The sequence below is a fragment of the Phocoena phocoena genome, chromosome 12 (assembly GCF_963924675.1).
Source record: "Phocoena phocoena chromosome 12, mPhoPho1.1, whole genome shotgun sequence".
Lineage (NCBI taxonomy): Eukaryota > Metazoa > Chordata > Mammalia > Artiodactyla > Phocoenidae > Phocoena > Phocoena phocoena.
In genome coordinates, this window is record NC_089230.1 from 213993 (window position 1) to 229515 (window position 15523).

The window sequence follows — 15523 nt, forward strand, 5'->3', positions numbered from 1 at the left end:
TAAATGCGAGTGTCACTGGAACAGCACACTATCTGCCCTTACCCTCCCCCCTCCCCCGCCACCCGCAGACAGGCCTACCAGATTCTGCTGGCCTCTTCCCATCCCAGGCTCTTTCTGCTAAACTTCCTGAAAGAGCAACCCCATCCCCAGCTCCTGCCTTTTTTGCCTCCAAATTGCTCCCCAAATCCCTGTAATTTGAACTCCCCCAGGCCCCTGGGAGACCACAGCTCTCTGAGGCCACCCAACCCTCCTATGTGCCAATAGCCATTCTCTGCCGTGTACCCAATGTTTCAAAAAACAAAGATGTGATCTCACCACACCTCTGCTTGATAGCCAATGCCTCCTTAAGGAGAGTAAGAACTAAGTCCTGAACTCTTTCAGCTCACACGTGCTACCCTTGGCAGTCAGACCCAACCTGTCCGCACTCCCCTTGCAGGAGACTGGGTGAGACGGCCAGGACGCCCACGAGCACAGCGGAAGCCCAGGTGGGTATGGGGTGGGTGTGGCGCATGAGCCAGGGAGCGTGACGAGGAGCCCAGACGGGACAGGTGCAAGGTATACACAGACGGGAGACCGAAGCGGAAGTCAGGGACTGGCAGGGGCCAGAGCAAAGGAGAGTGAGCAGAGAGGGCCTGGAATGGCGCTGTGGATGTGGCAGGTGATCGCTCAGTCAGAGTCCTGGGCTGGCTGAGATGCAGACACCGCCGCCTCTCGAATGAAGACTCAGAGCAGGGGGGTTCCCTTACACACTCCTCCACTCTCCTGCTTCTACACTACCGACCACGACTGTGTCACCTCTCTAAGCGCCAATGAACTTCTAGACCAGCAGGGAAGGCAGTGGTGATCTTGGAGAGCGTCAAAGGCTTGGGTTCAATGCTGGGGTCTGCCAAGCGCTAGTCGTGTGACTACTGCAGACCATGTCACTTTCACACCTATGTCCTCACCCACACGTCTAGCGACAGAGCTGTGCGATGACCAAAGGAGACTCAGTGAGGAACGCCTTCTGGGAACCATGAACAACTACAAAGAGATGTGTCATTGGAGAGCCACCTGCACGACCAAACTGAACACATGCAAGTCGAGCCCAGGTTTAGTTCTCTGTCCTTCCCCCATGCTCTTCTCCTTCTTCCTCATCAGACGACTCCTCATTCTCTGCTGAGGCCCACCTGTGCCCGTGCTGTCATGCTCTACTCATGTCCCACTGCCTGGCAGCACCTCCACGTGGAGGTCCACTTCTAACCTTCCTCCAACGTCCACCCCACATTCTTTTTCCTCTAAAAAGCAGTTAAGAATGCTTCCCAGTAGAATAAATTTAACTTCTTAATACTTTTTCACCTACAACTCTCTTAAAACATGTATCACCTTCTACCTCTTAGCTCCTCTGCTACAATATATGTAACAGAGAAAGAGGGGAAAGACCTTTTGGACAGGAGAACCCCTGCAGTTGTACAGGAGGGAGGGAAGAAGTCACTAGAGAAAACCTAAAGATACAAGAGACAGAGAACATCCCCTCTGAGACTGAACTAGCAGCCCCTACCAGACAGACAGCAGGACAGGACAAGGGGCTTGGCAATGACAAGAACAAACAAGGTCCTGCCCTCACAGAACCGCCCCATCTAGCAGGAAAGACAGGAACCAAATACGACATTCCAGGGGCATGCGCTGCAAACGTCAGGCACACACACACAGGGTGGGCAGCCAGGGGGCTTCTCTGCGTGTGTGGTGGAAAAGCCGAGCAGGCATCGACTAGCAGAAGGGGGCAGGAGAGCCGTCCAGGAGGGCGAAGAGCACATGCGAGGCTGCAAGCAGTCGAGGGGCAGACAAAGGTGGAGCTGCAGCTAGTGGCTGGGTGATGGCTGCCAGGCTCATTCCGGTTACTGTTTCCCTCCTAAGAGCTACGGAATGCAAATAAGGGTTTTATTTCTGTGTGCAGCATGACAAATGGACTGGAAGGGGCAGAAGTCTGTTTCGGAAGAGCGCTCAGAGATGACTGCAGTCATTCACACAAGCGATATTTTGGCCTAGGGTGGTAAGATCCACCGAATAGATCAAAGTACCAAGACTTGGGAGAGACTGGTTACGAAAAATGGGAGAGATGGTTCCCAGGTTTTTAACTTGTGCAAGATGGTGACAGTCAATGCCAGAACAATGAAAGGTTGTGGTCATGTTTGGTTCTGCACTTGCGGAGATGCCTCAGGGCATTCATGTGGACATGCACCTTCTCTGTGACCCAAGGAGAACGAGAGGATTCAATGAGCTAAAATACACGCACTGCACGCAGACAGATCCTACATGCAGCAAGCAGTTAATAAACAGTGGCTCTCCTTCAAAAACTATCAAGGCTCTATATTACCTTCAGGACTACGTCCAAATTCCTAGCATGGCATGTACCAAAATCCACAATCTGGCCGCAGTCTATCTTTTCCAACTGTTTTCTCCTTACTTAGCCCTTCAAACCCCATGCCTCTGCTACCTGTCCCAGAACTGTGCCTGACGGGAGATTCTACAGGCGACCCCTCGGGCGCTGCCATAGACCCCATCTTCACCTGTTCACAACAAATCTCAGCCCCATGAAGGCCTGGCTTCAGTTATCCCTCCTCTGGGAGCTTCTCTCTGTACTTAACCCACAGTGATTACTCTCTTCCAAATTTCGAGCACTCTCTCTGTAACAGTGATGTAACAACGTGAGACAGAGTTTATAATGTGGGTTTTCACATGTATTGTATCTTACTTCCTAGCTAAACTCCAAGGGTTCTGTCCTGTGCCTGCCACCCCCACCCCCCACCCCAGTGTCTTAACCACTGCAGGCAGTCAATAAATACTCACTGTCAAATCTATCAATGGGTACACTTTCCATCATGACGTTAGAGCTGGGTGGGCACATCTACATACCTTCAAGATCTCAGGATCCGAAACCATAGTTATTTGTTGCTTGACTTCAGGCCCCATATTTACAAGATCTTCTTGTTTAATTTCAGGGTTTGTACACCGGGGTGCTTCTAGGTTAAATTCAGGGTCCATACCTACAGGTAATTTCCACTTGGATTCAGGGTGTGTGCATAAGAGAACTTCTTGCCTGGATTCAGGGTGTGTACATAAGGGAAATTCTTGCTTGGGTTCAGGGTCTGTGTACATGGGAACTTCTTGCTTGGATTCAGGATCTGTACACATGGGAACTTCTTGTTTGGAATCAGGGTCTGTGTACACGGGAACCTCTTGTTTGGATTCAGGGTGTGTATACAAAAGGACTTCTTGCTTGGATTCAGGGTCTGTACACACGGGAACTTCTTGCTTGGATTTAGGATCTGAACTCAAGGATAGTACCTGCTTGTCCAAAGTTACTACACCTTTAGGTTTTTGGAAAAACCATGGAGACTTCTGTTCTGGCAAAAGATATGATGCCACTCCTTTATAAAAAAGAGCTTTGTTTGGCCCCAAAGGTAACATCTCTTCCAGCTTCTTCTCACCTTGATGCAACCGAAGAACTTTAGATATGTGGTCCGCTACAGCTAAGATAATGTTACCTTTTTTGTCAAAGTTCTCTTTCACAGAGGTATAAGAAGACAAGCACTTGTAACGAAAGCTTTCGAACATGCCTTCTGGGATGATGTCGTTGCCAAGCAGGCAGGCCAGAAGAGGAAGGTCAGACAGGCTGAGACCCAGGCTCTGACAGAGCTTCTCTCGGCAGAGCATGATGGTGTCCAGACTGTCCAGGGAGAGCTCACTGATGGAAAAGTAGGGACAGGTGTCATAAATTAAATAGTCAGTGTCTTCTCCAAGAATCCCAAGACAGTTGTTCTGGAGGCCATAGGAAGCCACCTCATAGTCGGCCTCCTGTAACGAACACAGAGTTTCCTGACCCAGGGCCTTCAAGGCAAACTGAGTAAATATGGCCAGCCCTGAGGGGATGAAGAACATGTTTCTGCCAGGCTGCTCCCTGTGGGACTTGATATAATGGAAGATCTTGGCTATCTCCCTGTTGTTCTTGAGTCTTCGTTTCACCCACTCGTCTCTCTTGGACTGCTCCACCATGCCATCAAAGAAGAATACCAACTTGATGCCAACAGCTGTAAAAGTTTTCACAAATTCTCGCAAAGAAGAAAAGTATTCCCGCCACTGGCCACCACAGATCCAAGAGTCCGGCGTGTACCAGTATCTGAGGCAACACATGGCATCGACCACAATGGTAGGAGTCCCTCCAGGATGCCTGCTTCGGTGGTGCTCTGCCAGCTCTTTGAAATTTACTACCACACATATATGTGGGCAGCTACTTCTCACAAATCCCTGTAAGCCTCTCACACCCATAACTGACCTCCTGGAAAGGATCTGGAAAGGAAAAGAAATGAGTAGTTATGGCGTTATCACCAGACATATGGCTCCTTTCAGAGCAAACACAGACAATATTTAACATTCACTCTCTGTCTCCAGCACGACACAGAGCACGTCACGCTGGTCAGGAGCCTGAAGAGGCTTCCCCGGACACACCCGTGGGGCTGCGCCTGCGAGTAAGGTGCTGAGTCGGACTTCCACCAGGACAGCACAGGGCAGCACTCTTTTAAGATTGTCACTAAGACTATTACTCAAGAGATTTCTCAACAAAGTTCGAAAACAGGTTAACAATTTCAAAGAAGTAATACTGCCCATCTAGGAGCTCAAACAGAAGTTAATTTTGAAAACATAAAATGTAAAATTGATACGTGCAACACTGATGTTTCTCAAAATAATTTTGCTGAGTGAAAGCTGGACCAAGGAGTGCACACTGCACGATCCCACTTATGTAAAAGCCTAGCCCACTGAGAGCTGAGCTGCCCGCAGTGGCAAGAGCCCTGTGGTCGTCTGCAGTGGGGCAGGAGGAGACAGGGACTGACAGAGCGGAGACAGGGTGATGGACACATTCACCACCTTGGCTGTGGGGATGGTGTCACGGGTGAACGCATGCTCAACCTCTCGAATCATACGCTGTACGTATGTGCAGTTTCCTGTGCATCAAGTGCATCTCAATAAAGGTGTTAAAAAGGAAACTACATGGATATTCACTAGGCCAAATGCAGCAACATTTGAGGTGGTGACTGACTGACTTGGGATGGAAAACTGCCCATTCTATAATGTAAAAACACACAAAATAGTTCAAAGGATCAGAATTCACAATCTGGAAAAAATCTAAGCAGAGTCCTTTATGTAATAAGTATGATGTCCTTACGCATAACAAAAGATGTAATATAGCCAGTAACACCCATCAGTGGTCAGACATCTTTTATCTTAACGGCCTATTCTTTTCATCAGGGCTTCCGGTCCTCTGATAGAACAAAACAAAAATATCCTTACTACGCAAACAGCAGCACAAGAGCAAACGGTGCCTCTCCCAGGCTGGGGACTGAGGGCAGCAGCCCCAAGCTGCCCACGCACAGCAGTAACAGCTCCTGTCTGTGCCCACTTCCTGCCAGACAGCACTGGGCACTCAAAGCACACGTCTCCACTCTTCAAAACAACCCTGGCGGGTAAAAAACTGTAAGCCCTATTTCAGTAAATAAATTACTAGGCTGGGAAAAGGCCCCCTCGTGGATTATCTTTTAAGAATTTGCTGCCTGTTAATGGACCCTTGCCCCTAAGAGAATTTGGAGTTATCTGTTTAATAGCCATTAATAATAAAGAATATCTAAAAACTGAGTGGACACAAATAGCACACATTTAAGTTGAAATTGGGTGAGGCCTTGCTCATTAAGTTGTTACACATAATGGATCCATATACCCCAAACCACTGTAGACCTATGACTAACAGTGGGTTCATCTGGGGAAGGTGTGTTTCTGAAGCAGGAGATGGACTTCATAACATGATTATCTCAGCCATAAGGCAGTTCTCCAGTCGGGCCCTCCGGGCCTGGTGTGGAAAGGGGATATGTTTCAGAACACAATGTCAGGCTGTACAAAACACCAAAATGGATTTAAAAAAAAAAAGGCAAGGTCTGTGGACGACGAGTGGATCCAAGGTAGATCTTACCCAGCGGGAGGCGGACTCTTTCTATACTGCGGGAGGAGACCTGCTTCTTTCCCCGAGCTCCTGCGGGTGCTGAGGACCCTCCCACCAAGCCCACGTGGAGATGGAGCCAGGAGGGCAAAGCATCGGCACCGCTTTCACTCCCACCCCTCACAGACGTGGGCCCGTTTGTGTAGCAGCTCTGCCACATTTGCGTTGGCTGCCTTCCCTCACCGATAAAAAGACATTTTTGTTTCAAGCATTTTTCTACTAAAACTGCAAGTGACAACACTGAGTTTCTTGAAACACTCTCCTCTTTATTTTGCAAGAAGTCGGGCTCAGCCTCTGCTTTGATTTTATTCAAATGTTTTTCCTCCTTGCTTACCCCAGTAGTGAAAAGCTCACTATTTTTTAAACATGTACTGGTTTTTCCTGTCTTTCACACTGCCAATTTCTCACAGTTTGAATCACAAATTACCTCAGGAATGTTATGTTACAATGTGCTCTTCTATGGCATTCACAAAGACAATTTTGGATAGGCAAAGGTTTGGGGACTTGGGCATTAGAGGATGCCTTCCGGCACTTCGGCTCTTCAAAGCATTAATGCAGTGTTAGCCCGCCATCAATGCAGTCAGTGTGGTGTGAAAGGAGATGCTTAAAAAGAGAAATCTGGATATTACCTTTTTAAACAACTTTCTTCTGTTTTCTTAAGCCTTTTACTGCTAACAACATATACTCTAAAGGTAGTTTTTAAGATGACTGCAAATACATGTATGATTATACAATATATATATTGTAAAATTATACGTATATATACACACACATATACAAAATTTCATTTATTCTACCTGCAAATTATACAGGAAATTGTCATTATCTAGATAACTGTTGCCTGGAAAACAAAAGTTATGTCTCACTAGGTAGGAGTCCCACTGCCCAAAATACAGTCTGGGAGTCACGTGCATTAATGTGGGCCTCAGGGCAGAAGATGTCACCCTGTCAGATCCCTAACACCCAGCACAGTATCAGGCACATGAGGGCCTGGCAAGCACTTGTGAACGAATAAATAGATAAAGGCATCAAAGGGCAAGTGTATAAAGAGAAATCCGGAATCAACAAGTTTATAGACTCCAACTGTGGGCAAAGAGTACAGAGTAGAGTCTGCCCTTGAGTAGCTGACAAACTGGTCTGGGAAACAAAGCATCAGTGCGGGAGATTTTAGGAAAGAGCAGCAGGTGCACAAGTACAGCTTGAGTGTGTGACACGGTAGGAGGCCTCGCTCCTAGCAATGGCTCTGTTCTCCTTACATCCAGACCAATCCCAATGTACTGGGTTACCAGTAAATGAGGCCTGGAGAGAAGAGGAAGGAGAAGCCCAGAAGCTCCTTTATTCACAGTCTTTCAACTGACAAACACTTGGAGAAATGAAGAGAGAGGCAGCAAAACACATATGCACCCTATCTGCCACTGAGAGAACGGGGTCAAAAGCTACACATGGAGAGTCACTCTGGACACAGCAACAGTGGACCCATGGACAGCCCAGGGCACACACCCTGCCCCCCATGGAGCAGCGTTTGTAGGCAACCAGTACCAGCAGTTGTGGCCACCTTGAGCCACATCCAGCATCCCAAAGGTGTCAAGGCATAATGTTCAAAGGTGAAAAGACATAACCCATGCAAATATAAATTAATGAAAGAAACTGTAAGACAGGAAGCCAGTTCCGAGCGCATCTGAAGAGCTGGCCGACCAAAGTGAGCTTTTTAAAGTTGGAGACGAATTGGGTTAATGTCCTACAGAAATAGAACCATAACCTTTGGATAGATCTTTATCAGATAGAAATAATGTCTCTACAAGACAAAAATCTACAAGTTAACGTGTAACATCAGTGTTTGAGCTCTCATGAAGAGTAAACAGCAAAGTAAAACAGAGAGGGACCTTCTGTTAAAAAACTGAATATTGGAAGAATCTCTTGGACAATGTCCCCGGATTCAGTGAAGAACATACAGTCCTCTTTTTCCATGCTCCATGTCTGACTCTTGGACCATTGTTCTCCCAGTGGTAACCTGCTGCCCGGGGCCTGGGCCCTCTCATGAGGCCCCTCACACCTTTAAGTGGAGGATCTGAAGTCTGCTCTCTCCTCTCCTCCCCTCCTCCCCATTAGCCTCAGCTAAAAAGAGGAACTTACAGGGACCCTTTCAACACAGCAGGGTAAGAACAGGGACTGAAAATTCAGGGATGAACATGTGTCCCAGGCCAGCACACGAGACACGGCAACTGCCCAGCGCTCACTGGAATTCACAGCCAGGGCTGTGGTTCACCGCAGGTGGTCCGGGCGGCTGCACCAGGCTGCTCTCCCTGCTGTCAGAGGCCTCCACACGGGACTCGCGGAACTACTGGCCGACACGCTCTCCCTGACCAAACTCAGGCTCCTGGGCCCTCTTCTCGACAGGCCTCCACCTTGAGTTGCAAGTTCATCCTTACCAAGTTTAGCCAGATTCCTGCTGAGTCAGCTTGAGTAACCCCACCCTTGACATGTGACCCTCCTCAAGATCTAACTGCTCCCCCGCCCTCCAGTCCCAGCGACCCTCCCTCTGCTGCAGGCTCTCAATCCCCCGGTGTCTGTGCTGTGTTCGAACTTGAGCCCACCTCTCTCACCACTCAAGTCTTGAAGAGAGTCCTTCTCACTGTCTTAACAAGTGTCAGAGGGATATTTTACCACTAACTTCAACCTCAATAAAGTTTATTCAAAGTGGAAATGGAAAGCCTACAGCCGTCGCGACTCCAGACCCAGGGTGCCCTCCCCGGAGGACCCTCCGGACCACAGTCTGGCCGTGACCGCTGACGCCAACATTCAGAAAACCGTGCGTGGCAGATGCACCGAGTTGGGAGCGCGACCCCTCTTGGCTGCGTCCTGGGGAAAAAGACAGAACGCTGGGCGGCACAGCACTGCTGACAGAAGGGAAGGCTCTACAACAAAACTGAGCTGAGTTGAAATTCTAACCGCCACTTACTGGCAGTGAATCTTGGAGCAAGTTACTTCATTCTTCTTATATGCAAAATGAGGTTTATAAGACTCGATCATTGTGATGCAATTTTATTTATATTATAAATTTGGTCATGATTTTTCATTAGTTGCTAAAGTTCAGTGAAATAAGCCCAGCACAAGTCAAAATTATTAAATTATCTCAAAATTTAAGACAAAGCCATATAAATTTTAGTCAGGCTTTACTGTATTTATGATTTTTACAAGCTATATTACTTTTTAATATCAGGAACGTACTTATTTATAAAAAATTTTTTGATTAAAAAAGTAGCCATGTTCTTTGCAGAAAATTCAGGGCAGCACAAAAAGAAAAAAACTACTCATAATCTCACCTTCCAAGGGTGACTACAACAAACATCTGAGTACATATTTCTAGTTTTTTTAATTATTCATTGTTACTAAAAATTGGGATCATGCTTTTCTATAATCTACTTCTGTGTCTTGGTTTATTATGAATATATTCCCAAGTCGTAATGTTAACCTCCTGCAGTGTCACTTTTAATGGATGCACCATGTAGACATAATAGGAGTTATCTAACCCTACTGCTGAACATTCATTTCCAATGCCGTATGCCATAAATAAGAATGTCAGTCACATCCGTGAATACACATCTCTGATCATTTCCTTGGGATTAATCTTAGGTGTGAAACTGCTGAGTCAACGCAAAAGCACATATTGGTCATTTTTCCCTAACTGTAGTTGTAACTCATTCACACTTACTTCTCCTCAATGACACCAGGTAACTTTATTTAGACGTAAGTCGGGTTTACTCATTCAGCAGCTACCTGTGTCATCGCTACAGCAGCCGTGGAGCCATGACAGGGTCCCTGCCTTCTGGCAGCTTATGCTCCAGCAGGAAAGCCTCCAACAAGCAATGATCACTTGGGCATTACTGTAGGGCAGAGAAAAGCAGAGGGCGTGCAGAATATTCAGCAGGAAGACCCAACCCAGACCTGGGATCCATGACGGCCATCCTGAGGAAGGGCATTCCAAGCGGCCCTGACAATGAGGCAGAAGAGCCGGCAGGCGCAGCCAGAGGGAGAGGGGAGAGCAGGCGGATGGGGGGGGGGGGGGCGCGTAAGCAAGAGGAATAAGGGATGAATCTTTTTTAAGACCATAAGGTGTCTTTTTTATTATTAAATCAGTGTTTGTAAGGTGCTTAAAATATCTGTTCTATTAGGTAGTTTAACCTGCACTTTATTTACTGTATTATAAATGTGTTCTTCAACGTGGAAAACGGGGGAAAAAAACAAAAACAAAACCCCTCAGTCTGGCCAGAACCTCTGTCGTAAGGGAAGAAGAGTCTAGAGAGACGAAAAGGCGCAGCGACCAGAGTTTGCACAGCCGCACACACGTGCACACTTCATCCTAAGGGAAAGCAGATGCTGCTCAGGGCTCTTAAGCAAGCGCATTTTAGAAGCACTGCCCTGCCTGTGCTGTGGAGGAGGGAGAGAGGCAGGCCCGACTGGGGAAAACCAGCTACCCCCCCCGCAAAGCCCAGCACCCTCCCTCATGTCGATGTGGAAGAACCCCAACACTGCAGGGAGGCAGAGCCCTGTTTCCTGCTGCAAAAGACAAAGGAGGGTACAGAGAGGCTCTTCTGCTTCCCCACCCTCCCCGATATACCAGAGATCTAGCAGCTGTAGGCACAGCAACCAGCAAGACGAAGTCCCTAAGACATGCACCTTCAAAGAAGGAGCAAAGGCTCAGGGTCCGTCAGGAAAGAAGAAAGCCTGCGGGCGCGCAAACACGTGTCAAAACGCACAAGCCGTTCACTTTAAATATGTACAGCTTATTCTACGAGCCCCACGGCAGACACCCCTCTCGTCCCACTGGCACGCTATCAAGTTTTGCTCGGACTCCACTGTGGGGCACGCCTGCCAGCGACGAAGGCAGGAACGAACGGCTGCTGGGCGGCAGCCAGCAAGTGTGAGCTGCTCAGTCACCTGCCTGAGGTCACAGACGGCAACGGCAAAGCCGGGGTTTGAATCCACCTGCCTCCGAAACCGGTTCCTCTCACTAGGGGAGCCCCCACCCCAACACCGCACTTGCTGCCGGCACGCGCGGAACACCAACTCGCGTGGCAGAGTCAGCCTGCGGGGCACGCGCTTAGCCCAGAGCGCTCCTTCCTGAAGGTCCTCCCAGTCCCAGGGGCCCAACAGAAAGGCTGGACTGAAGGAGCAACCCAGAAGGCTGGACCCTGGGTCTTTCCGCACCCGACTGCAGCGCTACAAAACCCCTTCAAGTAAATGAACATAGAAAAGGAAAATGTCTGCCACCTACAAAAACTTATGCCTCATGTATCCAGAAATCAGGATAAGACTCCAACATAAATTTTAAAATTCACAAGTAAAACTGAAACAATTTATTCATAAACAACTTCTCAGGCTCTGATTTATCATCTATAAATTCTTCTTCTACAGAGTTCTAACAATTAGCTCCTAAGTCCACAGTGAAGGAAAGTATGGAAAGAGCATTTGAGGCAGGCACGCACATACTGACAAGGGTCAGAACCTCTAACAGCTGACCTGGGGAAAGCAAAGGGACAAAAACACTGAAAGAGGCCGAAAGACATAAAAACTCCAAACAAATAACAGGGAAAACAGTTGTATGTGCCTCAACGAGCCCTAACACTGTTTGCATCACAAATTTTATGTTTAAAATGTTTACTTGAGATCATATCACAGGGATTAGGGAAAGTTCATATCACATTTAGCACACTCTATTAAGAAAGTAGGGAATGGCTCCAGTGGTTAGGACTCCGCGCTTCCACTGCATGGGGCCTGGGGTAAGATCCCACAAGCTATTGTGGTGTGGCCAAAAAATAAAAAAAAATTTTTTTTTTTTAATTTAAAAGTAATTTTATTTTTAAATTAAAGAAATGTTTTTAGGGCTTCCCTGTTGGCGCAGTGGTTGAGAGTCCGCCTGCCGATGCAGGGGACATGGGTTCGTGCCCCAGTCCGGGAGGATCCCACATGCCGCGGAGCGGCTGGGCCCGTGAGCCATGGCTGCTGAGCCTGCGCGTCCGGGGCCTGTGCTCCGCAATGGGAGAGGCCACAACAGTGAGAGGCCTGTGTACCGCAAAAAAAAAAAGTTTTTAAAATTAAAAAAAAAAAATTAAAAAAGAAAGCAGGGAAATACTCTATTTTAGAAAGATTTCCATCCTAAATGTGAAATTTTGATGCCTAATGGGCAAAAATCCAAAACTCTACTATCCAGCAAACTCTGCTGTCCAAAGTGTTACTGTCCCCTTGTCCTGGTTGCAGACCGTTTTATTATAAATGACTTACAGTAACTTACACGAATCTGTACTGAGTTAATTCTTCGGGCTCAAGGACTTATGGGGAAAGCATCCATCTCTGCTGTGTACTTTCTACAGCCTAGCATGCACACGGGCGTGCAGCTGGACAGGTATGTGGAAGTATAAACTCGGTGCATGCTATAGTAGGCACTCGACAATAAGAGCTGAGCTAAATGGACTCCTCCTTCTCTGAACCACACTTGTTTATAAGGAAACGGGTGCTTAGGACCTGGCTTTTTTAGCTAGCAATGGCCCTGATTTACTGGCTGACTGAAGACAAATCACTGACTCTCTTTGTACATCACTGATTTCCTTATTTGTAAAAATAAGATAATGATTTACCTCTCAATTTGGCAGATTTAAGCTACTACTATAAAATCCTTTAGAAATATCTTATTATATTTATATAAATAATTTAAACCTTAAATAACATGTTTTAACTCTGAAGACTTTTCCAACAGAACACCTTATAAAGAAACAGAAATTTCCTTCTAAAAGCAAATGAAAATGTAAAAGTTATTCACACTTATTATAAAGCTCTATAAAAGTAACTGATAGCATAAGGGTTGCCTCAGTTTCAAACTAATAAAATAAGGATGCAATTCCTTCCTCTGAATGAATTTCCAGTGTATGATTCCAGTTTCCATAGAGATAAGAGCTGCTTTTATGATCTCAATTAAGTGAACTTCCCTTCTTATTTTCAACCTTTTCTTGAAGGACATGGCAACCCAGCAGACAAGCAAATCAAATACATGCACTGCTGTAATGATTCTGCCCACTGTGCTAAGCTGCCAATCTCTGACTCCTCTCTTCCTGACCCAAGAGCAAACCAAAGCCAGGTTACAGCAGGAGTTTGACCAGCTCCATTCATTCATATTTTCTCTCTAAGCCTCAATAAGAGGCACACACAAGGAGGAGTAGGAGGTGGGGAGGGGAAAGTCTGAAGGACAAGAACACAAAAACCAAGACAGCAGGATATGACTAATGGCCAGTTTAGTAGGGATCCAAGTACTGTAGGGCCTGAAACTTATATAATTTGAAGTCCCTCTTCTAAAAAAGAATACACTATTATGGGACTTCCCCGGTGGCGCAGTGGTTAAGAATTTGCCTGCCAATGCAGGGGACACGGGTTTGATCCCTGGTCCCGGAAGATCCCACATGCTGCAGAGCAACAAAGCCCATGAGCCACAACTATTGAGCCTGCTCTGTAGAGCCCGCGACCCACAACTACCGAAGCCCGCGCGCCTAGAGCCCATGCTCTGCAACGAGAGAAACCACTGCAGTGAGAAGCCCGCGCACCTCAACGAAGAGTAGCCCCTGCTCACTGCAACTAGAGAAAGCCCGCGTGCAGCAACGAAGACCCAACGCGGCCAAAAATAAATAATTTTTAAAAAATAAAAGACACACAATTATAAACACAAGACCACTGAGGTCCTTCCCAGTGCCTTGAAAGGGGCCCGTGAAGGCGAGGCCCCTGAAGCCTGAACTTCATTAGCTTTACAGTAAACCTGCCCCATAAATGACACTGATTCAGGCTCAGGGAGTAGGGAGAACCTCAGAACAGTAAAAACTGTAAGTGACCTCAACCAACACCTACTGCGGTCTTCTCAGTTCACAGACGAGAAAACAGAGGGCCAGAAGTGATTAGAGATTTCCATGTCTGGAAAATAGACATGTCTGTTCGAAATTACACAAAGACAGCTGGGAGGTAAGGTGGTCAGGAAACGGTATGCATGGAGATGAGCAGTGTGTGACCTGACACAGCCAAGGTGTTCTCACTGCTTTCCTTGAACACAACCTATAAGGAATGCACCACTGCAGTCCTGTGACAGAGGAATGGCAAGGTTGGGGGAAAACCCCTACGGCAGAGCTTAGAGATGGCAGAGATGGGGCGATGGGGAAATCGACACACAGAGAATGTGTGAAGGCTGTGGTGGTGCAGGAGTGGTAGCTCCTCACAGAAAGGTCCAAACGTGGGCAGGCCAAAGAGTACATGAAGATGGGAGGCCACGATTCAGAAATGACAGAGATGGAGGACAAAACAGGAGGAGGACACCAGACATGGAGGAACCAGAGCGTAATACATTTGGGAGGCGACAGGTGAGGAACCTGATGCTGCAGACCTGTCCCCATTCTGTGGTTCTCATTCTCTGTATTACCTACTCAAGCGCTCAAGCCAAAAATGTGGAAGTCACTGGAAATATCACGACCTCACTTTTTCCCCATCAAACTCACCTCCAAGTTCTCCCCACTATCATTTCCAGATTTTCAGTCCTAAAACTTCTTCCCTAAACGGCTGCAAAAGCCCTCTTATCACATGCAGTCACCCAGCACCACCATCCCTACGCCTGCCAGATGACTCTTTTAACACTCCGATCCGATCACATCACTTCCCTGTTCCCAATTCCCCCGAGTTTCCTGCCATCCCCAGCTCTAGCGCCCTGTCTCTCCCAGAATATGTCAGGCAGTCTCAAACCTGCAGGTCTTGAATATTCTGTTCCCTCTGAAGGAATGAATGGCCTCTTACCCCTCGGCACCTCCCAACTCCCACTTATTCGAAACTCAGCTGGAATCCTCCCCTTCTGTATAGAAACTTCTGGCCCCTCCTTGGCCGACATGGACAAATCATGCTCTCAGCCACCTAGGCGTCATCCCGCCGGCCTTTATTCCCCAGAGGGCATGGTGCTTGCTGGGTGCTGGGGCTCCGGCTCAGGACAGCCGGGTCAATGCGGAAGGCGCCCAAGTTCGGAGACGCCAAGTGCAAAGGTCAGAGGACACCTCCCTGGGGTACGGCCGACAGGGACCACACGGCGACCCGGAACTGCACACCTCTTTCCGGGGAGGAGTCGGGCCAAGGCGGCACCGGGAGGAGCACGCAGGGCGCACGGCTGTGGGGACATGCGGTGAGGGAGACGCGGCCCAGGGACCGCGACGACGCAGAACCACGAGCGCAGCCGCCGCGCCGAGGCGACGACCGAGAGCGGCCCAGACGCGCTGGCCCCACAGGCCCAGCCCTACCTAGAGATGCGCCTGCTCAGCCGGAGACGCGCCCGCGCAGCCGTCGGCCCGCCGCAGCCGCCGCGCACTTCCGCTTCCGCTCGGGCGTTTCCGCTCGAGAAACCGCCCCGCCCACTCGGTGGGCGGGGTCTGCGCGGCCGGGCCCCAGAGGCGCCGGGAAGCGAGATGCGCCGGCGCAGCGCCCGTT

At 48.3% G+C, this 15523-nt stretch overlaps 1 protein-coding gene across 1 annotated transcript in view; it reads right to left on the reverse strand.

The window, feature by feature from the left end:
* Window positions 1-6056, reverse strand: part of FAM120B (family with sequence similarity 120 member B) — a 52866-nt gene extending 46810 nt beyond the window's left edge. Inside the window, exons 1-2 of the mRNA XM_065889022.1 lie at window positions 6039-6056; window positions 2893-4326 (exon numbers count right to left, since the gene is read on the reverse strand). Of these exons, the coding sequence (XP_065745094.1) occupies window positions 2893-4305 (1413 nt within the window). The 5' untranslated portion in view covers window positions 4306-4326; window positions 6039-6056. The remainder of the gene's footprint in view (window positions 1-2892; window positions 4327-6038) is intronic.
* Between the last annotated feature and the right edge of the window lie 9467 nt (window positions 6057-15523).